Raw genomic sequence first — 24,289 nt, forward strand, 5'->3', positions numbered from 1 at the left:
ATTTACTACCTTAATAATCTTATTTCAGGCTGTTCTAATGCTTTTATCCGAGTGGCAGATGGATTTAGTAGATAGAAACATTCCATTCCCCCGCAAATTCTATCTTTTAAAATAAGTAAAATTGTTGGTAATTAGCAACTTAATTCCTTTATAAAAGTTAAAATTTTATTATATTAAAGAATAATACCACAAATACATTTCAGATTAATCATATGTCTATTATTTTCAAATGAGTGAGACTGTTCTTGCAATCTTGTTCTTGTCTCATTTGTGAAGAATGGTTGGATTTATAATTACTATTTTTAAGCACAGTAAATGACACTAGTGAGTCAAGCACAACTTCAATTTCAGTGGGTTGACTCTAGGCCTGGATCTACTCCACTATGTCAATTTATGTTTAAAATGAAGATATTGTGGTTTGAACCTTTCATTATCAGAGTAATATGACTGATCTAGGTCCCTTTCAACTATTCAGTGTACTCAAATAAGAAGTAGGCTATGTGTATATATTTATCACTAGCAATATACATTATGAGTGGATGCTGGATGGATGCTGATTATGCATTATTTTCAAATATATAAAAAAGGAATGGGTCTAGAGGTATAAACTCATAATGAAAAGAACAGGCAGAAGGAAATGACTTGGTAGACAAGACTAATTTTATTGTCTCGACCCATCATAGAAATTAGCCTTGTGTATTTCGGCTGAACTTCGATCCTTTTCTGCTGGCCGAATACTGATAGACCCCCATATCCGTTTTCACATGCCACCCGAAAACAGGCACACAGCCGGATGGAGTTTTTGAACCGCAGCCAAAAAATACGGCTAGATGTGACCAATTGGCGGCAATGGGGGTGCTCTCTTTCCCATCGTTTTAGGCAATAGCATCGTTTGTCCTTATATCTTTCATTAAAACCTGGATTAAAAAGCATCAGAGTTAAGATACCACTCTTTCTGTGATCCTTTCCCTTTGCTCTGTAGAGGAGACCTGGGTTTGATGCTTCCTTAAAGCTGTTTATACTTTCTACACTAAAGGAGAGGTAACTAGATGGTAATAGTTTTCTGAGAACGAGGCTTTTCTTTTTGTTTGCTAGGATTATTATTATTATTATTATTATTATTATTATTATTATTATTATTATTACTATTATTATTAATTATTATTATTATCTTTTAGAAGAATTTTCTGAAGGAGAGGAAAAGAAAAGGAAACTAAAAGGGTAACTCTTCAAGCCCTCAAATATGAATGCACACTCCACCCATCTGTCTTGCACAGTTCCAGTACTGAATCGGGGAGGAGCTGCCATGATCGGCTGCCACGTGGTTTTGTTATGAATGGGAAAATGTGATGGCCAGGCTCTTGCCATTATAGCCACCTGACAGAACTGAAGAAGCTGGTTTGGCTGAAGTAAAATGGCTAAAACAGATCTTTGCACAAGACTAATAGAAATGCAAATGGCTCTTTCACATAAAAAACAAAACCCCCAAAAGAAAAACATACATTTAAGGAGAAACTAACCAGTGATAAGATTATGCAGCAATGGGAAGACTATTACTTGTTCACATGAATACTGGCATTTGTGAAAATGACCCATGCTGATGAATTACGAAAACACATCAGGGTCATTTTTATTTCAGATGAAATATTTGATCACAGAGTCTGGTTAATTTAACTTAATGTATTAAATTTCTGTTTCATATAAACTTTTTGTGAAAAATAATTTTCAAGTTATCTGGCATAGGTTTCTTTTACATGGGCAGTTACTATGTTAGACATTAATCTTTAATGCTTCGGGTATTAAAAGCTGAGTACCTGAAAAGAACAATGATTGGAAGTAATACAGAGCATGTAATGGAATGTTTAAGAAGAATTAATACAATAACATGATGGTCAGGATTTAAAAACAACAGAGTAACAACAGATAACAGAGTATTCTATGAATCTCAACATTGGGCTTAAAGTAATACAACCCAGATATAGATTTGTGGCCCCTGGGGAAAAGGGCATCATTTTATGAGCAAGTCTGTATTTTCAAAAATACAGGACTGAATACTGGTTTTTTTTTTTTTTTTTGGTGTGATACAGTACATAAAATTTCAAAATGAATGTTAGTTTCTATCATCCAAGAGCTGATACACTTGCTGTATGAAACTGAGGCTACTTTGATAACAGTTTACAAAGAAATGAAATTCAGATAGATTTCCAACACAATATTAAAACACAGTATGCTTTCTTTGGTATTTTTCCATTTACCAAAGTCAGACTAGAGAATCCTTTTAATTTTATTTATGGCAAAATTACACCCTTGAGTTGTAAGGTTACAGTGATTAACAAAGAGTGCAGTGATTGGCTAATGGTTAACTAGCACTTTATAACACTTTATTACAGTGTAATAGCTATCAAGTACATGACCATCTTAATCCCAAACAAATTAGTTTAGAGATTATATTACACTGAAAAATTAATAATGGAGTCATTAGGTATGGTTCATTACATTTAGGCATTTGTCCTTGGACATTTCTGTAGCTTTTGTGTTATGATTGAGCCTCATGGCTCTGCTACTGGCAGACGTGGGCGTAAGACTCCTCGAGAGTCAGATACTCTCGAGGAGCGAGAAAGAAAGAGGCTGCGAGATATCTTTGCAGAACCATCTGACGAGGAGTCTTTTGAGGGGTTTACGGAGAGAATGGAGGAAGAGCTGGTTAGCTCGGAAGAGGATGAGATGGATTGGACTCGGGTAAGGGAGGAATTGGGTGCCACTGGCAATGATGGGATGGAAGATGATTGGGGACCTTCAGGACTAGACCCATGGACAAGCTGGAGGGATGGGACGGGATCCACAGCTGGGGATGCTGTGGGGCGTAGTCAGAGGTGTTCCAGTTCTGATGAGGAAAGTGATGAGGAAACGCCCGGGTTAAGGAGAACAGCTGATAGTGATGAGGACTTGTAACTGGCATAAAATGGGGTTTGGGAGCAATAGCAAATTGCGTTGGGCAAGGTAATCTGGACAAACGCTTGGGATCTGTGTGGGACGTTTTCCTGAAGACGGGTGTGTTTCGTGTGCTGATTACCTTTGACCTTCCGTCGTCTTCTTGACGGACGCCATCTGCTACTCTGGATTTACGGACTGAACTGACTACGGGCTCGGATTCTCCTACCTGGACTTGGTGAACTACAAACGTCTGCTTCTGCCTATCGACCTTCGGAAAGAACTGGGACTACGCTACTGCTTCAATCCTCGGCTGTTGTGTTTGTATTGGGAATTTGCCTGCTGTGTGGAGGAGTGACTTCTAAGTTACTCAAAACATAGTACTGGCAGCAGAGAGGCATCTGCTGCCAATTAGTTACATTCTTTTGAACTCTTTGTTCCCCAGCTTCTGTTTTGTTTATTCCCAGGCTGAAGCAAGCTGTTTTGATTTTACCCGGATTAAACTCCGGTTTAATCCGGTTTATCTTTTGAACGTTTTTTCTTGCCCCTTTTTGCTTTTTAAGGCTAATGTTGCCTAGCCCTTGTCTTTTACGGGCATTTTGAGTTCTGTAAATCCAATAAACTCTGTTATCTTTGATCTTGTGGCGTTCTGTCCTTGACAGATTGCCCAACGCCCATAAAAAAGTTTTACTGCAGTAATAAATCTCGTCAAGAAGACGATGGATGAGTTAAAGGCTAGATTTGAGCAATTACAAATGGCCTTTAATGCTACTCAAGTAGCTCATTCTGTTAAAGGACATGTTTTGACCCCTGAACGCTTTGACGGATCCAGGTGCAAACTGCCAACCTTTTTGGCACAAGTTGAGCTTTATTTTTCCCAGCTCAGTGCTCAAGCTTACCCTACGGACACTAGCAAGGTGGCATTTATTTTGAGTTTGTTGACTGGTCCCGCAGGACAATGGGCCACCAATTTGATTTTGGGAAATGACCCAGTCAAGGACAATTTGAATAATTTCAAGAAGCTACTAACTGACACTTTTGGGGATCCCCTCCGTACGGAGAATGCTGGGTGGGCTCTGTATCGGCTGAAACAGGGAAAGGGGACTGTTTTGGATTACTTAAATAAGTTTAATTTGTACCGTCACCAGCTGGACTGGGGGGGAAAATGCATTCATGCTTTTGTTTACTGCTGGTTTAAGTGATTATCTCCAGGACGAATTGGCACGCTTGGAGCCGGCCGAAAATTGGGATGCCTTAGTAGCTAAAGTGCTGCGTTTGGACGCCAGGTTCGAGTCCCGTAAGCACTCGAAAGCAATGTGTGCGCCACCTATGCATGTAACCAAGGCACCTGTGATAATGGGGGAAGAGCCTATGGAGCTTGGGGTCTTTAAAAAGCTGTCTACAGAAGAAAAGAACCGTAGGAGGCAGCTGGGGTTGTGTTTGTACTGTGGGAATGCTGGGCATTTTGCCAAAAACTGTAATGTGAAACCTTCCCAGCTTTCGGGAAAAGGCCAGCCCTAGTGCGACGTGAGTCCAACGCATTAGGGCTTTTAAAGCAGTCAACTGAGGGGAAGAAGCATGTTTTCGTACCCATTACGTTATCTGTTGGGGGAAAGGAACTTGTTTCTACTTTGGCACTGCTGGACTCAGGGGCTACGGTCTCTTACGTGGATATTGAGTTTGCTAGGAAGCATGGCATTCCTATAGTGCGCAAGGCATGCGACGTGTGGGTGGAAGGAGCGGATGGGAGACTGCTGGAGACTGGGGTGGTTAACCATGAGACCTCAGCAGTAATGTGGGAAGTACAGGGAGTAACGGGAACGTTTGTGTGGGATATTACGAGCTTGCCCAGATACGATGTGATCCTGGGGATGGATTGGCTAGCTGTAGTAAATCCATAAGTAGACTGGGTGACGCGTAAGCTGACCTTAAAGAGGCAGGAATGTTGTACTCTGAACACTACTCAGCCTGATATGGAGGGAGTGCCTGCTGAGTATGGGGAGTTCTCTGATGTATTCTGTAAAAAGGAAGCGGACAAGTTACCGCCGCACAGGCCGTATGATTGCGCCATTAAACTAGCGGAAGGTGCGAGATTGCCAGCAGGAAGGCTGTACGCCTTGACTGTACCGGAAAGGCAAGCTTTACGAGAGTTCCTAGATGAGAATTTAGCCAAGGGGTTTATTCGCCCATCTAGCTCTCCAACTGCGGCGCCGGTATTCTTTGTTGCCAAAAAGACTGGGGACCTCAGGTTGGTTTGCGACTATCAGATCCTTAACAAATACACCATTCGGGATAGGTACCCGCTACCTTTAATCTCGGAACTACTATCAAGGGTGCAAGGGGCTAAGGTTTTTACCAAGCTTGACCTGCGGGGGGCATATAACTTAATCAGAATACGGGAAGGTGATGAATGGAAGACGGCATTTAACACGTGTTTCGGATGCCACGAGTTCCGAGTCATGCCTTTTGGGCTTTGCAATGCGCCTGCGGTCTTCCAGAGGTTCATAAACGATGTGTTTAGGGACCTAATTGACCAATTTGTGGTGATCTATTTGGATGATATCTTGATTTTTTCTAAGGACGAGAAAGAACATCGTCAGCATGTCAAGCAGGTTCTGCACCGTCTGCGGACTAATGGGCTCTTCGCCAAGGCTTCCAAGTGCGTCTTTCATGTGCCTGAAGTGGAGTTCCTAGGTCATGTAGTTTCAGGTAGGGAACTTAAAATGGACCCACATAAGGTTGACGCAGTCAACTCATGGCAGGAGCTCAAGACTAAGAAGGATGTGCAAAGGTTCTTAGGATTCGCTAATTACTACCGGGAGTTTATCCCAAATTTTGCCAAGCTCACGGTGCCTTTGACGCAGCTCCTGCGTAAGAAACAGCCATTTGTGTGGGGGCGGGAAGCTCACGATGCGTTTTTGCAACTAAAGTCTAGCTTTCAGTCAGACAACATACTAACACATCCTGATGTAGACAAACCGTTCGTGGTAGAAGCGGACGCTTCTAGCTACACGTTGGGGGCTGTATTGTCTCAAAGAGATTCCTCAGGGACCTTGCGTCCCTGTGGATTTTACTCGTGGCAACTAACACCATTTGAGCAGAACTATACCATATGGGAGAAGGAGTTATTGGCGATAAAGGTGGCGTTTGAGGTGTGGCGGCACTGGCTAGAAGGGGCGCGGCACCAAATCGTGGTCAGGTCTGATCACAAGAATTTGGAGCACTTGCAAACAGCTAAAAAGTTAAACCAGCGTCAAATCCGATGGGCTTTGTTTTTCTCCAGGTTTAACTTCAAAGTGCAATTCGTGGAAGGGAAGGCAAACTTGCGGGCCGATGCCTTGTCCCGCAAGCCGGAGTTTAAGACCAATGAGCAGGTAGTATGTCAGACCATCTTGCCTACTGCCTCTCTGTGTGTTGTAGAAAATGAGCTCGGGTTACATGACCAGATCATTGAGGCTCAGAGAGAAGATGTGTGGACTCAGGAACAACTCATGCTGTTGTCAGCAGGTAACCGTACAATACTGCCTCACCTGCAAGATCAAAACGGAGTATTGGTACGCAGGGGGCAGGTCTATGTACCAGTGGGGGCCCTCAGGTTGGAGGTGATTAGAGCCCACCATGACGAACCCATGGCTGGGCACTTTGGCAGATTCAAGACCGTGCAGCTCATCACCAGGAGCTACTGGTGGCCGAAGATGCGGCAAGACATTCTGCGCTTTTGTGACAGCTGCGCTGTTTGCCAGCAGAGTAAGACGCCTGTTGGGTGCCCTAGAGGGTTGTTGTCGTCTCTACCTGTTCCTGAGAGGCCATGGCAAATCATTTCCATGGATTTCATTTCGGATTTGCCTAAGTCTGGGGGTTATACTTGTATTTGGGCGGTGGTGGATTTATTTAGCAAACTGGCTCATTTTATTCCTTGCTCGACCATTCCGGCGGCCCCTACGTTGGCGTTATTGTTTACTAAGCACATCTATCGTTTGCACGGAGCTCCTGAGGTGATTATTTCGGATAGGGCTCCACAATTTGTGTCACGCTTTTGGAAACACTTCCATGAGTGCTTAGGTACCAAGTTAAACGTCTCTTCAGCGTTTCATCCGCAAACGGATGGCCAGTCGGAACGGGTTAATGGGCTCTTAGAGCAATATTTACGTTGTTTTTGTTTAGATCAACCCACTGCTTGGGTGAAATGGCTACCGGTGGCGGAGTTCGCTTACAACAACGCGGTGCACACGTCTAGTCAGCATACGCCATTTGAACTGACTTATGGTTTTCACCCACGGGGAGGTGTGGCGCCGTCGACCAATGTGGTCTCCTCTGACCCTGTGTACCGCTCCTCGGAAATGGCTGCGTTGCATGATGTTGCCCGTCGCTTACTGTTGGAAGCTAAGGCAACGCAAAAGACTCAGGCCGACCGTCGCAGGCAGGCAGGGGAGGAGTTGGAAGAAGGGGATTTGGTGTGGTTGTCTTCCAAGCACATTAAACAGGCTGGGGGAAAGTTTGCGCCTCGGTATTTGGGTCCCTTTCCTATAGTTAAAAAGATTTCTTCCGTTGCGTTTCGTTTGCGTTTACCATCTAGTTTAAAGGTCCATCCAGTTTTCCATCGTTCGCTGTTGAAATTAGATACCTCCAGTCGTCGTGGTGCTATAGCGGAGGATATCACTGCCACCTCTCCGCCTTCGGGGGAGGAGGCCTTTGTGAGAGGGGATAGTGTTATGATTGAGCCTCATGGCTCTGCTACTGGCAGACGTGGGCGTAAGACTCCTCGAGAGTCAGATACTCTCGAGGAGCGAGAAAGAAAGAGGCTGCGAGATATCTTTGCAGAACCATCTGACGAGGAGTCTTTTGAGGGGTTTACGGAGAGAATGGAGGAAGAGCTGGTTAGCTCGGAAGAGGATGAGATGGATTGGACTCGGGTAAGGGAGGAATTGGGTGCCACTGGCAATGATGGGATGGAAGATGATTGGGGACCTTCAGGACTAGACCCATGGACAAGCTGGAGGGATGGGACGGGATCCACAGCTGGGGATGCTGTGGGGCGTAGTCAGAGGTGTTCCAGTTCTGATGAGGAAAGTGATGAGGAAACGCCCGGGTTAAGGAGAACAGCTGATAGTGATGAGGACTTGTAACTGGCATAAAATGGGGTTTGGGAGCAATAGCAAATTGCGTTGGGCAAGGTAATCTGGACAAACGCTTGGGATCTGTGTGGGACGTTTTCCTGAAGACGGGTGTGTTTCGTGTGCTGATTACCTTTGACCTTCCGTCGTCTTCTTGACGGACGCCATCTGCTACTCTGGATTTACGGACTGAACTGACTACGGGCTCGGATTCTACCTGGACTTGGTGAACTACAAACGTCTGCTTCTGCCTATCGACCTTCGGAAAGAACTGGGACTACGCTACTGCTTCAATCCTCGGCTGTTGTGTTTGTATTGGGAATTTGCCTGCTGTGTGGAGGAGTGACTTCTAAGTTACTCAAAACATAGTACTGGCAGCAGAGAGGCATCTGCTGCCAATTAGTTACATTCTTTTGAACTCTTTGTTCCCCAGCTTCTGTTTTGTTTATTCCCAGGCTGAAGCAAGCTGTTTTGATTTTACCCGGATTAAACTCCGGTTTAATCCGGTTTATCTTTTGAACGTTTTTTCTTGCCCCTTTTTGCTTTTTAAGGCTAATGTTGCCTAGCCCTTGTCTTTTACAGGCATTTTGAGTTCTGTAAATCCAATAAACTCTGTTATCTTTGATCTTGTGGCGTTCTGTCCTTGACATTTTGAGAGTGAGAAGTCTCTATATTAATATCACAAGAAATACTGTTGTCAGAATTGCTTTGTCACTTTTGTGAGCTATTTTAGGGAGAAAAAAACTCTACCGAGGAGAAAAAAACTATTCATATATCTATCAAACCAACAAAAAGGTTGGTTACAACTTACTATTGTGTACAAATACCCCCCCTTCCCCAATCTATAAAAGCCACAATATGTACTACACAATGTGTCCTTGTTCTGCTTATAATATATGGAATACAACTCTGGAACAAGTCTTCATTTTATTCATCAAAAGCAAATATCAGCATTTCACAAATCCTTAGAACCATACTGACTACTGCATCAACAGATTGCATTTTTAAAAGTAACCAAACTACTGATTCATAGAATCATAGAATCATAGAATAGTAGTGTTGGAAGAGACCTCATGGGCCATCCAGTCCAACCCCCTGCCAAGAAGCAGGAAATTACATTCAAAGCACCCCCGACAGATGGCCATCCAGCCTCTGTTTAAAAGCCTCCAAAGAAGGAGGCTCCACTACAGTCTGGGGGAGAGAGTTCCACTGCCGAACAGACCTCACAGTGAGGAAGTTCTTCCTGATGTTCAGGTGGAATCTCCTTTCCTGTAGTTTGAAGCCATTGTTCCGTGTCCTAGTCTCCAGGGCAGCAGAAAAAAAGCTTGCTCCCTCCTCCCTATGACTTCCCCTCACATATTTGTACATGGCTATCATGTCTCCTCTTAGTCTTCTCTTCTGCAGGCTAAATATGCCCAGTTCTTTAAGCCTCTCCTCATAGGGTTTGTTCTCCAGACCTTTGATCATTTTAGTTGCCCTCCTCCTCATTCCAGCTTGTCAATATCTCCCTTCAACTGCAGTGCCCAGAATTGAACACAGTATTCCAGGTGTGGCCTGACCAAGGCAGAACAGAGGGGTAACATGACTTCCCTGGATCTAGATGCTATACCCCTATTGATGCAGTCCAGAATCCCATTGGCTTTCTTAGCAGCCGCATCACATTGTTGGCTCATGTTTAACTTGTTGTCCACAAGGACTCCAAGATCTTTTTCACAAGTACTGCTATGTAGCCAGGCGTCCCCCATTCTGTATCTTTGCATTCCATTTTTTCTGCCGAAATGAAATATCTTGCATTTATCCCTGTTGAACTTCATTTTGTTAGTTTTGGCCCATCTCTCTTGTCTGTCAAGATTGTTTTGAATTCTACTCCTGTCTTCTGGAGTGTTGGCTATCCCTCCCAGTTTGGTGTCATCTGCAAACTTGATGATCGTGCCTTCTAATCCTTCGTCTAAGTCGTTAATAAAGATATTAAACAGAAACAGGCCCAGGACGGAACTCATGACTTCTTTCCAAGATGAAGACGATGCATTTGTGAGCACCCTTTGGGTTCGTTCACTTAGCCAATTACAGATCCACCTAACCGTAGTTTTGTCTAGCCCACATTTTACTAGTTTGTTTGCCAGAAGGTTGTGTCGAAGGCCTTACTGAAATCTAGGTACGCTACATCCACGGCATTCCCTGTATCGACCCAACTCGTAACTCTATCAAAAAAAGAGATCAGATTAGTCTGGCATGACTTGTTTTTGGTAAATCCGTGTTGACTATTAGCAATGACTGCATTTGTTTCTAAGTGTTTGCAGACCACTTCCTTAATGATCTTTTCCAGAATCTTGCCTGGTATTGCTGTGAGGCTGACCGGGTCATTCTTTTTTCCCTTCTTGAAGACAGGGGCCACATTTGCCCTCCTCCAATCTTTGGGGACTTCTCCTGTTCTCCAAGAACTCTTGAAGATAATGGTCAGTGGTTCTGAAATAACCTCAGCTAGTTCCTTCAATATTCTTGGATGTAGCTGATCTGGCCCTGGGGACTTGAATTCGTTTAGAGTGGCCAGATGTTCCTGGACAACTTGTCTCCCAATTTGGGGTTGGATTTCCCAAAATCCTTCATCCATTTCATGTTGCTGAGATTGAAGATGGCATTCTTTTTGTGAGAAGACTGAGGCAACGAAGGCATTGAGCAGTTCTGCCTTTTCCCTATCCCCCGTCGCCATCACCCCATCTTCTCCTTGCAGAGGCCCTATCGCCTCCTTGTTCTTCCTTTTTCTACCAACGTAAGCAAAAAAGCCTTTTTTGTTGTTTTTAATGTCCGTGGCAAGCCTGAGCGCATTTTGCGCTTTAGCCTTGCAAACCTTTTCCCTACAGGAGTTGGCTATACGTTTGAATTCTTCTTTGGTGATTTCTCCCCTTTTCCACTTCTTGTGCATGTCTCTTTTGAGTCTTAGCCCGGTTAGAAGTTCTTTGGACATCCATTCTGGCTTCTTTTCACTTGTCATATTTTTTTTTTCTTTGTTGGCACTGTTTGCATTTGCGCCTTGAGTATTTCACTTTTAAAAAATTCCCATCCATCCTTAACTCCCTTGTCTTTTAATATTGGCGTCCATGGAATGCCGCTCAGTATTTCCTTCATTTTTTGGAAATCAGCTCTCTTAAAAGTCCAGAATGTGTGTTTGACTTGTCTTAGTTTCAGCCTTCCTTTGTATGGCAAACTGCAGGAGCACATGGTCACTTGCCCCTAAGGATCCGACCACTCTGACTGTATTGATCAGGTCTTCCACATTTGTTAAGATTAGATCAAGAGTAGCTGATCCCCTTGTTGCCTCTTCTACCTTCTGGACCATAAAATTGTCTGCAAGGCAAGTGAGGAATTTGTTGGAATTTGTTGGTGCTCTTGGCCGAGTTTGTTTTCCAGCATATATCAGGATAGTTGAAGTCGCCCATGACTACTATATCTCTTCTTTTTGCCTGTTTGGTCAGCTGCTGACAGAAGGCTTCATAAAGTTCTCCATCCTGGTTCAGAGGTCTGTAGTAGACACCCACGACGAGATCTTTTTGAGTCCCGGTTCCCTTGATTCTTATCCAGATGCTTTCAAGCTGGTTTCCCGGATTACAGTCTTGCATTTCTTCTGCAACATAACTGTTTTTGACATATAAAGCTACTCCCCCTCCTCTCCCCTTTGTTCTATTTCTGTGAAAGAGGTTATAGCCTTCAATGGCTACATTCCAGTGATGGGAGTCATCCCACCAGGTTTCTTCATAGCTGAAGACAGATCCATACAGATTTCCCATCACAAAATGACTTTGTACATTCATGGTGTAATGGAAGTCTATGTGAATGTGAATGTTAAAAAAATCAAAGAAATGGGGAAACTAGCAGAATCTTGTTAATTAACTTATAATTTAATTTTTAGAACAGAGCATGGATTTTCCAAAAGAAGTTGTGAAGATGGACACCACTGATATTGAGGAATTCATTTAATTATAGGTTCCTTTAATTGTTTCCTCATTTAAACATCTTTTTTCCCAATTGGATTTTCCCAAGATGGCCTACAAAGAGCATGAGACCATTATTGTCTGGGGATGGTAGGAATCCAGCATATTAGGAAACTACTGGGAAAGATTCTCCTAAAGCAGGGGATCTCAGCATAAACCTGTCTGGCTATGTTTGTCACTACACATCTGCCTAAATGCCTTCACTCTCATAAACGTATACATTTACTATTCAAATGCAAGGAATTATGTTAAAATTATTGTGTATTTGCTTCAGCCAGAGTACACACAAATGAAGAAATAAGTGGCTGGTTACATCAGTCAGTAAATCAAAGGTGAACAACCCTTAATCAGAATTATAAACATATGCAGATCATTTTCTGCAGAACTAAATCAATGCATCCTTTTTGCCTCTCATATCAATAATCATGATTTGCGAAACAGCAGTGGTAGAGCATACACAGTATGTTGCGTGTAAAAGAAAACTGAAACAAGAATTGACTAACCCAGAAAGAGCCATAATTGAATCTCTGGTCACAAAGATATATGATATGTGCTACCAAAATTATTCAAAAGACATAATAGGCAAAATAAATGGTTCTTAGATCTTGAGACTAAATTCTATTGAATTCTGAGAGTCATTACAGCATCATGATCTAGCAACCCTTAAGAGCAACAAAGGCTGAAAAAAACAAAGAGTGGATTGAATATCCCATAAATGATTTTTAAATAAGTCAAGAGCTTTGAAAAGTCACAAGTACTTCTGACATACATCTGGGACCTGAGTGCTCCACTTCAAGAGATAGTGAACTACAGCCTCTCTAAATGCAGTAGGCACTTATTCCTTAAAAACTGAAAAAAATTACTTGAACCCCTCAGGTTTTGAGTGACTCTGGCCCCATCTATATTGTACTAAAATGTGGTGTAGGGGTGGGTTACAATATCACTTCAGTAATCAGGATCTCAGGAGCATTCACAGAGATGTCACCCTCCTCTGTAATATTCCCCCCCAAAAGTGCCTCTATAGTCCTTCATCAATCCCCCCCCACCATGTAGTGAGGCTATAGTTTTAAATATAGGGGGAGAAGTACAAGGGAGCCAAGAGGATCCCAAAAGATTAGCTGAAATATTCAAGTGCCTGGGAAATATGGGATAACTGATTACTCAAGAAGTATTTCATCCACATATTCATGTTGACAGTGAATGCACTTGTATTTAGCAAATGAAAACTAACTATCTTTGACAAAACTGATTTTGCAAGAGACAGATAACATGTTTCTAATGGTTTCTTCTTCTAGGCAAGAGAATTTTAGAAGGGGGAGAAATGAGAATTTTCTTATAACGGAGAAATGCTTAATCTTTCCCTACACTTGACACAGCCTGCCCAGTATCTTCTCTTTTCCAAGACCTTCCATATACATACATTCTGTACACATTCAGGACCTCAGACGAGAAGGTTGTTAGTGGATGTGTAGCGCCAAAAAAATCAGGCATACACATACAACTACTCAGATACTGTCCTATAACCAAAATTACTCTAAGGGAAGTAGCTTTCACAATTTCATTACATTTAGTATGTGGTTTTGTTCTCCACTTGTTTCCATCCCCCATCTGAATAGTAATACTGATTAGAAATAAGTGAATGTGTCTGCTTCAGGTCCATGATTTTACACATAATTTTACCCACAATTGTGTTCCATTTTGAATTAATCATTAATTTTATAAAATATATGTATTACAGTACTTATTTTCTATTAAAATATTTATAAAATATGCATATAGTATATGTTTTGAAACCACATTACTATATTTTAAATACAGTAGAGTCTCACTTATCCAAGCTAAACGGGCCAGCAGAAGCTTGGATAAGCGAATATGTTGGATAATAAGGAGGGATTAAGGAAAAGCCTATTAAACATCAAATTAGGTTATGATTTTACAAATCAAGCACCAAAACATCATGTTATACAACAAATTTGACAGAAAACGTAGTTCAATATGCAGTAATGTTATGTTGTAATTACTGTATTTACGAATTTAGCACCAAAATATCACAATATATTGAAAACATTGACTACAAAAATGGCTTGGATAATCCAGAGGCTTGGATAAGCGAGGCTTGGATAAGTGAGACTCTACTGTAGTAAGAAAGCTGGCCTTTGAAATAAGAATCAGCAATGGATGAATTCCTCAAGAACATCTGCCCCAATCTGCTCCACTGCATTGTCACAGAATGTCCATATATGACCCAAGAATGTCCATATATGACCCAAGGGTTAGAGGAAATTGCCAGAATCTCTGCAGACTTGTTTCCCTGTGGTCCAGTAAAAGTTCTCAGCTTTGGACACATCTGCACTGTAGAACTAATGCATTGGAGTTGTAGTTTCATAAGGTTTTCAGTCTTTTCTGCCAAAGAGTGCTGTTGCCTCACAAAACTACCAATCCCAGGATTCCGTAGCATTGAACCAGAGCAGTTAGAGTGGTGTCAAACTGCATTATTCTACAGTATAGATCAGTGGTTCCCAAACTTATTTGACTTGCTGCCCCTTTCCAGAAAAAACATGACTTAATGCCCTCTGGAAAGGGGTGTGTGTCTTAGAGGGATGGGCGTGGCTCCTGCTCAAGAGGGCGGGGCTAAGCCTCTCCCCTAGTCCAAAATGCAGGGCTCTGAGGGGGAGGGGGAGGGGGAGGTGGGCGGGGCCACAAATGTGCAGCCAGGACTGGGATGGCCGGAGTTATGAGCTCTGAGGCAGGGCTGAGCTTCTATCCCTGTCCTGCAGCGCTTGCCTGCAGGGGCTAGAGACTCAGGGGAGGTATACAGAGGCTCAGCCCTGTCTTGTGCTCTTGGGAAGAGGCCCTGCCCCCATCCCTAGCCCCGCCCTTTAGTCCTAAAAGGCCTCTCAGGAGAGGTATAGAGGCTCAGCTCTGTCTCGGGCTCTTGGAAGGAGGCCCCGCCTCATTCCCTAGCTCCACCCTCTGTGTCCCAACATGCGCCTTAGGTGAGGTATAGATTCTCAGCCCTGTCGTGGGCTCTTGGGAAGAAGCCACGCCTACTCCTCTAGCTCTGTCCCTGTGTGTCTTAACAGGCACCTCAGGTGCTTAACCCTGACTCCAGCACTTGGGAAGAGGCCCTGCTCCTCCTCTGGCCCCACTCCCATGTCCTAATAGGTGCCATCACCGCCCCCCGGATCACTCCAGCGCCCACCAAGGGGCAGTAGCGCCCACGTTGGGAATCACAGGTATAGATATACCCTTTGTGAATAATAGCATTTATACATCTGGAGACAGCAGAAGTTAGTGGATTTTGCTGAGACCTGGGAAAAAATGGCAGGAGGTAGAGCAGTTAAAAGATAGCCAGAGGGAAAGGAGATGAAGCATAAGTGGGGAGAAGACAACAAAGGGAAGTAGAAAGGCAGTGCTGCAGTGACTCAAAGGAATTTTGTATATTGATTTGAACTGAACAGTCAATTCTTTGGAAGCAGACTTTTAATTATGAACAGAAAAAAATAATTCCATGGCTTGTTTAACTCCAAGTAGTTCCTTACAAAAGCAGGTACACTGAATTGGAATTACCCCTAAATGAATGGGCTGCTTCCTTCATTTTAAGGATTGTAACAAATGAAACTGCATAAACCTGTTGCCTTCACTGAATCTTACAAGGCAGCCTTCACCAACAAAATGATTGCAAAGCTATGAATCTGACTAACCTGTCTGGTATAAAAGCAGTATACCAGGAGATTGTGCAGTAGGGCCTCAGATGACAGTAGATATTACATCAATGTTTATAATAGTTTTATGTCCTTTTTATTATTTTATTGTAAGTTTTTGAAAAAGTGGAAATGGCAAGGAACACACTCTTAAATTACATAAATTAATAGATTCCTGCCTACTTAATAATATAAGAAGTAACGCCGCATTCTCTGACATTTCTTTTTTACGCACTACATGTTCTCAGTTCATTTATTATGTGAAGCAAATTAATTCAGAGAGAGCTGAGAAACTGTGAAGCGATAATAACAGATTTTTAAAATCTTGAATTGAGAGAACAAAGATAAAGAACTCCTTGTTCTAAAGGAGAAGACTGTAGGAAGAAATGGCAGGATGCTTTTAATCTAATAGGTTAAAAGTACCATTGCACATCACAGCTTGCACTACTCTAGGTAGGAATAATAGAAAACAATTTGATTCCTCCCTTCACTTGGATTCTGATAACAATAAAGGAACAGAAAAATAACATTCCATTCTAGAGAGCTTTCTTATCAACAAATGAGATTGATTTACTTCAATATATTTAATGTTCTTCCAAGGACAGGCATACTCCACATGTGAATGAAAGGTAAAAACAAGTATTCAGTATTAGAGGAAAGGAAATAAAAGGACAAAAAAGAAAAAAAAGAAAGAAAAGACCCTGGATACAATACATGAAATGTGGTCATGATGCCAACTGGTGTTTAGGAAAGATGAATAGTAAGAGAGAAGCAAGGTAACACTTACATTCTCATATTGCTGGTCTTGTTGATAATTACAGATTTCCCAGTCTGATCCACGTTGTGATCCATGCCAAAGTAGGCTGCCACTCTGTGCACAAGCATTCGCTGATACGATGACATCTGGGGGAACTTTTTATAATGATTACTGGAACAAAACGTCAAAGGGCTCAATATAATGCAGCCTCTGACAGCAGACCATTTTTAAATTAAGAGGGTTTCTTTAAATATCAGGCTTGGTTAACTCACTTGTCTAATTTGGAAGGTTAAATATCGAGTCTTCTTTCTATTATAACACTTGTTCATTTTTAAAATTGTATTTTTTTAATAAGACATGCTACACATTTATTAGGTCCCTAATTTTTTAAAGCAGAGTAATAAAAGAAAGCAGGAAGATTAACATTTCACTAAATGTTAATCTTCCTGCTTTCTTTTATTACTCTGGTATAACTAAAACAACTAAAGAGAAGATATCAAATAAATTGGTACTGTACTTGTTTGTACAGTACGACATCTGTACCCATGGAACCAGTACCCACAATTTTGCATATGAGCATCTGAAAAAATATGTAATCTCTAGACATATTATAGATCCTCCAGGTGATTGATTTTATAGTGTACTTCTGCCAGACGTTATCGTAGAGAAATGTTGGCAAACATAGTAAATTCCTAGAGAGGATAACTCCATAGGAATTTGCTAAGTCCTTCAGAGTGATTTTATAACTTCAGGAAGAAATCATTCATTTCAATAATCCATGGTCTTCTGTTTCCACAATAAATTCAGGAACATATCCTTTACATTGTATTTTCACTAATACAAAGAAATGGCTAGGAGTTAACCTATACTGTCCCCTTTATCTTCAAGGGATCTAGATGAATTCTTTTGTAACTAATGGTAACTGCACATTTATTTTTGTAATATTTGGACAATGTCCTTTGTCCAAAGAATCCAGGGACATTTGGGTACTGTTTCATTATCCGGCAGAGGCCAAAAAGAGACGATAGACACAGAAGGATTATATGGGGGGGGGGGGGGGAGTGGAAGGAGGAAACCAATTTCCCCCATTTTGGTTATTCCTGCTCCTCACTTCCCATTTCATAAACGAGGATTGTTTCTATGACAGCGACATGGGGGGGGGGGGGGGATAACAGGAAACCAGGGGAAAATGGTTTTACTCCTTCAGCCCCCCTCCTCCTATAAAATGGACTATCCTTTTCTGTCTAGCACCCCCTTTTGGCCTGCACCCAGACAATGGAACAGTACTAACATTTGTCTGCTGTTGTTGTGTTTTATGGCCTAATAACCACTTGTGATGGGATTAAGCTGTGTTACTGCTCTTGGTGGTGCTCCTAGTATGGAACTACTGGCCACAGGTCAAGCCTACAATGGCAAATGATCTATCAAAAGGCAATGTGATTTCCATGAACTTAGAACTAATGGAAAGTTCCAGTGGGAGACCTGGAAAGAAAATACTTTGGCAGTGGCCATCCAGACAAGGCTGTAGTTGCTTCCTATTTTAAATTAGGTTTAAAACTCTTCAGGTTTGGGTAACACCAGTTTGAATTTGTTAATATTGCCTCTGACACTGCATGTCGCTGAGGGTGGCAAAGTAGAAAGAAGACCTGCCCCTCTTTTCTCTTATATGCTACACTTTCTTGCTGCTCAGACTTCAGGTAGTACTTTAAAACTGCAGTAGAAATGGGTTGCTGCCAACACTCAATCGGGTAACAATAAATAAAGACAGGAGAGCTAGAATGGCTGTGCGAGCAGCCAAGGGATGGTGTTTGGCTGTGTCTCTGACAGGCTGTGCCAAAGAGCTTTATGGCAGAATAGGATTTTAGACCCACACCTCCTTAAGTCTGTACGGTTTGAGACGCACGTGTCAAATGCAAGTCTCCTGGGCTGAATTTGGCCCACCATATAATTTTATGTGGCATATGTGGCACAGGGTAACATAGTTAAATCTATACCGTCTTAAGGCTTCATCACACTAGAGTTTGAATCCACTTTAAATCCACTTTAGGGAGGAGCATTTAAACAGCTCAGCCAGACAGATCCTGGGCCTCACCAAACTACAAACCCCAGAATTCTGCAGGAGCCAGAAACCTGATTTAAAATGGATAAATGCTCAAGTGTGATGACTGCCCTTACAGTTATAAACAGCCCTTTGAAGGCAGCCGTAAGGCTGATGTGGCTCTTCGTGAAAATTAGTCTGACACCCAGGAAGGTATCATTCATTGTATACTTAGTAATAGTTTTAAATAAAACCAGTTTGAAATAATTATAAAACCATACTAGAAATCTCTACATTGTTTCCTTTATTACACATTGAGAAATCTATATCTAATTGTCTTTTTTCAAAGTATACCCAGTTTCTTATACAATGAAGCATTCCTATTATGAAAATTCTGTAAATTGCATGTCGCAAAGCTCCATATCACTGTATTGTAGATCATGCAAAAATAATGAAGTGAGTATCCACTTCTAACATATCTCAAAGCAAGTGGCAAAAGCATAAGACAGTGTTCATTAAACAAAAAATTAATACTGAAAATAAACCTACCTGTTGTCATTAATAAAATCGATAATTTCCTGCTCCATTTTTAACAGTATCATTCTATCCCTGTTAATTAAAAAAATACTATTTAAATGTGTGTTTGAGAGGTACATTTTGAACTACAATGTTTACAATAATTGTACTCTTATTAAACACTGTTTATGAATAACATAACATTATTTATGCCAAACACCAAATGAGCAAGTGCGCAATTACATCAAATGTAATTCAGGCTAAATTATTCTTAATATCATCGTAATTATGATCCCCCCCCCCTTTTTGGATAATAAAAGCTGCTAGATGCAACTCTGTATCATTGTTTATCGATATGTAGCATCTTGTGCAAATCTGTATCCTAGAATTCTTCCAAAGGACGAATGGAGAATTTTAAAATAATAAATAACAATTTATTATATTGTTATTTATATTGGGGTGGGGTGGCACAGAATTATGTACAACATATAGTTACATCAGTTTGGTATCATTTAACTTTTCATGGCTCCTATGGAAGCCTAGTGCGTGGTTTAAATTATATGCTATTTGAGAATTTCTAAACAGCACTAGAGATCTCTACCAGAGAATTCAAGACACCCATCACCAAACTCAAATCCCAGAATTTTATATGACAGGGCCAGTTAAAGTGATATGAACATGCTATAATCTAGAAATGCAGACATATTCATAGTCACAATCAATCCTGAAAGAGTACACATGAAGATTTGACTGGATGGCCTTCACTAGGGAAGTGGAGATTTCCCTAAATATTTCCTTCCTACATGTAAACTAACAAGAAAACTTCCACTTTGTTCCAAACAGCCACCCTTTTTTCATCTGTAAGTGACCAGAGGGTCAGTTCTATTTTTCTAAAATTGCTGGTTGAGGCCTAAGTGAGACCTGAGGGAGCAGGGAGAGAAAGATTTAGAATATTGAGAAATCTCTGCTACCCTAACCAAGGTCATCCAGTCATGTCTTCAGTTGTTTTATGTCTTGATAACCACTTGTGATGTGATTAAGCTGAGATTCCCAGTGCATCCTGATGAACAATGTACCCAGCAGGGTAACACACCAGTTTTCACAGTCCACAAACATCTTGAGCACTCAGCTGTGTGAAATTTTAGTCCCAGCCAAATTAACAATATTCCCTTCCATTATAATTCTTTTTATCTTGAGTATTATAACCCTAGAGGCATCCAGGAGCAGAATTCTCAATGTAAATGTTTTTGACATCCCCTTACACTTTTATTCCTATGTCTCTCATTGGATGGAGAAATGCCCTCTTACAAGCAGAAATCTTGTTTTTGTTGGTATGGTAGGATTGTTTCTGACTTAACAGAGGTAGTACTGCATATGGAAAGTGATACAACAACAACAACAACAACAACAACAACAACAACAACTCTTTATGAAAGTGATACAAAATCCAATAGTCTTTTTTTCTCAAGCTTTTTTTCTCAGTTCCTCCTTCTGCATTGCAGCCCCTGCCAATATGTGGCACTTCACCATACAATCTCAGAACACTTATGTAAGGATTCATGAGATTTATTTCCTACTTTCACTTATGTTTCTTTAGATCTAAACAGGGTACAAGCCACACCTTAGCATTCTATATTTTATATAACGATTATATAAGAAAATGATAGCTAAGTACCTCTTGTGTAGGTTTGAGCAGAAGCTTAAAAATGAGCAGTTAATGAATCCCATATTGATGGTTTATTACAAAGATTCACAGGAAAAGGACAATGAATTTGTTGACAAAATGAAGCATAGGTGTCGATTTCAACAGTGATTTTTTAAAAAAAGTTTAGGATGCTGTAGTCTTCTCTTCAGCTAGTACATTCTATAATAATGTAAAATGAGATATCTTGCCCATGAGATTCTATAGCAGTGGTTCTCAGCCTGTGAGTCTCCAGGTATTTTGGCTACAACTCCCAGAAATCCCAGCTGGTTTACCAGCTCTTAGGATTTCTGGGAGTTGAAGGCCAAAACATCTGGGGACCCACAGGTTGAGAACCACTGTTCTACAGGAACAAAGTCTTCAATTTTTATATTAAGAGGCAGTACCTATGCAACTCTCTGGGTTTCCCCATGTAGCTTTAATTTGAAAGGGTTGGTGGAATGTGATGGTTAAAACTATGAACAAGAGTCATGCATTCTCGGGAGAAAAGACTATATTTCCAGAGAGAATAGTTATAAGATTGCTGCTGAAAAGATATTAGTTGAAGCCCATTACCCTCAGTTAAGTTTCAGTCAGTTAACAATACAGTATATATTAGAGTAAGCTCTTAAAGCAAGTTGTGGCAGTGAACTCAAGGCTTTCTTGAATGAAATGGATTACCTGGATCCCTTCCAACTTTGCTGTTCCACCAATGTGACAGAAACAGACTGAGCTACACAAAGAAGGTTCTTCCTACTGGCAGTTTCAGGAGCATTTAGTACCATCTTTGTGTAATGTATCTGATATGAGATTTCAGAATACTCTTTGGAGTGGTTTTTATTCTTACTGAAGATAATTCCTAGAAAATGATGGTGGAGATTGTTGTTCAATATCATGACTATTAGCCTAGAAAGTTCTGCAGGCTTGATTCTATGCTTTTTAATATCTACACGATGCTGCTGGAGGATGGCATCTGATATTTTGGAATCATGCTAATGATACCTAATTTTATCTCTCTTTTGTAACTAACATCAAGAAGGTTGTAGACATCCCCAAATGTGATGGACTGGATGCAGTGAAGGACAGAATAAACTAAGGCTCAGTGGAAACAGGATTAAATTCTGTTGGTTACTAAAAAATCTAGCCTGTGGTGAGGGCTGCAACCTGGATGGAGTTTAACTTCCTCTTTAAAAAACAGCTTTGTAGCCTTGGTAGTCATAGTCCAATACTGCTCCTGAAAGGCCAGGGACCTGCTGTAGACAGGAGTGTCTTGGCCCAGATTTGGTTGGTGCAACAGATGAATCCCTTGCTAGAGAGGGTCAGCTGTGGACATAGTGGCTCACATATTAACACCAATAATGCCAATGAGACCACTGTAATATGTGAAGTGTGGGTCTGCAACTGGAAATAGTTTGGAGAGGCTCTTACCCCAGTCCCACCTCCATCTCAAGCTCCATTGGTGGGAATGAGAGAGTGGACATTCTCTCAACTCTGGAACTTCCTGCCCAGGGAAGCCAGAATGGCCTTTTCCCTGCTGTTCTTCCAGCGGCAGGCTAAAACCTTTTTATTCAGGCAAGATTTTAAAGAAGAAGGTTTTTAAGATCTAATCAAGAGGTGCTGTGGTTTTTAACTGTGTTTTAATGCCATTTATATTTAATTTTGTTTTAATGTTTGTATATTTCTAATTGTATGCTAATGCTTTTATGTCAAGCTGCTTTGAGTCTCCTCCAGGAGGGATAAAGCGGGGTATAAATAATAATAATAATAATAATAATAATAATAATAATAATAATAATAATAATAATAATGTAAGCTACAGCTAGTACAGTATGTAGCAGTCACACTGTTGCCAGGGATGTACTTTAGAGGGTCGATATAGCAGTCTTAAACCAATGGCACTGGCTTCCAATTTGCTTCCAAGTTGATTTCAAGATGTTAGTTGAAATGGATATGGCCCACAATTTCAAGTAATCGCCTTTTACCATATGAGACAGGCTGGAATGTGAAATTCTCCACAAAGGCCTGTTACATCTCAAAGAAGGTACCAGTAAGGAGTCAATGTCCAATTTAATTCAAGATTTGAAATTAGGAATTTATTATTTGTTTGACTTTTCTTGATGTTCTCCCAGGATTAATGCTCAAAGTATCTCACAATAAGGTTTATAGGGAAAAGCAGGTGGCGATGAAAACAAACATATGCTTAAAATGCAATTAAACAAATTAAACACTACTGAACTTTTGGAAAAAAACAAAAAGCATTTAACAAATAAAAATAAATACAACATCATCTGTAAAAATACTTTTGTAATTACTCAATTGCCCCAAGCCTCCTTGGCAGCAGAACAAGAAAAGATCAGCCTAGTAATTTACACTGACTAAGTAAGGTAGGATGAAAGTAGCAGGGGTGAAAGTGAATGCGCACCTGATCACTCATCAAACATAGGAACCAGGTCAAAACTTGGGCAGTGCTATTACTTATACATATATACCAGACAGGCTGACTCTGGCCCAGTTCTAGAATCTGCAGTATCCAGGGCTTCAAGGATATTGAGGATTCATGTTTTTTTCAGAGCCCTTCTCCTCCAATGTCCAGATCTCTGAAACATCAATCCCTTAATTGGGTTTGCCTGTGATGTGGTTTACTTGTTTTTGTCACTGCATTTTCAAAATTTCTTCAGTTCACATCAAGTGGTCGGTGTAGATATGCCCTCAGTCCCTTACCCTATCCTGGAAGCAACCACTGAGAAGACCCTCTCTTGTGTTCCCACCTAACACGCTTGTGATTGTGGTGGGATTGGAAGAAGGGCAGGTTCATACAGAAAAAAATAGTCTTTAATGTAGCCTGGACACAAGCTGTACAGTACATTGTAAGTCATAGTCTGCACTTTGAAGCCATTGTATTAAATTGGCTTGTTCCTTATCACATAAGCATCATTAAGCAACTAGCTATGTGGTGTCTGTATGGAATCTTTTTTTTTCTTTTTTTACAAAAATTACAAAATCGAAACCATAAATCCAAGTATTTCCAGGGCAGCATACAAGACTTCTATATGAGAGGTTCTATATGAATCTCCATTCCAGTACTCAATTTATACCCTGTGTGTACTGGTCTTATAGAGTACAATGAAAAACTTGCCCTCTAGGAACACATATTGTAGGGAGGCTCAGGTGACTAAAGTGAGACTGTCACACTGTGGACATATTATGAAAAGACAAGAGTAACTAGAAAAGACAAATAATGTTTGATAAGGCCATAGGAAATGACAAAGAATGAATTCCAGATGGACTGACTCATTAAGAAAGTCACAATCCTGAGCAAGGCTGTTGATGCCAGGGGAATTTGGAAGGTTGTCATACATTGAAATTAACTTGATGGCTGTTAACAACAAATGTTTGAAAAACATTGCTGTTGAGCATTCTAAGTTATCTTACTGGGCTAAAGTAATATGTGAAATACGCAAATGTGAGATATGGTAAAATGGAATTATTCTTATTTTGACAGGAGTTATTATTAAAAAAATCAGTTCCTGACATTCTATATTGCAGTTGGTTCTCGCAG

General features: G+C 41.0%; 1 protein-coding gene and 1 long non-coding RNA gene across 19 annotated transcripts in view; both read right to left on the bottom strand.

Annotated features, from left to right (window-relative positions):
* The window catches only part of arpp21 (cAMP regulated phosphoprotein 21), a 249,253-nt gene that overhangs the window by 138,872 nt on the left and 86,092 nt on the right, over window positions 1-24,289 (bottom strand). For all 18 annotated transcript variants that reach the window (XR_010007196.1, XR_010007195.1, XM_062984203.1 and 15 more), the window contains 2 exons: window positions 19,083-19,142; window positions 16,526-16,666 (listed from right to left, as the gene is read on the bottom strand). Coding sequence is in view for 16 of the 18 variants with exons in the window: in XM_062984203.1 (XP_062840273.1) it covers window positions 16,526-16,666; window positions 19,083-19,142 (201 nt within the window). In the remaining 2 variants the exon portion in view is untranslated. The remainder of the gene's footprint in view (window positions 1-16,525; window positions 16,667-19,082; window positions 19,143-24,289) is intronic.
* Window positions 1,707-16,519, bottom strand: LOC134299947 (uncharacterized). Its single transcript, XR_010007197.1, has 2 exons — window positions 8,694-16,519; window positions 1,707-2,528 (listed from the first exon to the last, which is right to left on the bottom strand). It is a non-coding gene; the product is annotated as an uncharacterized LOC134299947 (long non-coding RNA).

The sequence above is a fragment of the Anolis carolinensis genome, chromosome 6, assembly GCF_035594765.1.
Source record: "Anolis carolinensis isolate JA03-04 chromosome 6, rAnoCar3.1.pri, whole genome shotgun sequence".
Lineage (NCBI taxonomy): Eukaryota > Metazoa > Chordata > Lepidosauria > Squamata > Dactyloidae > Anolis > Anolis carolinensis.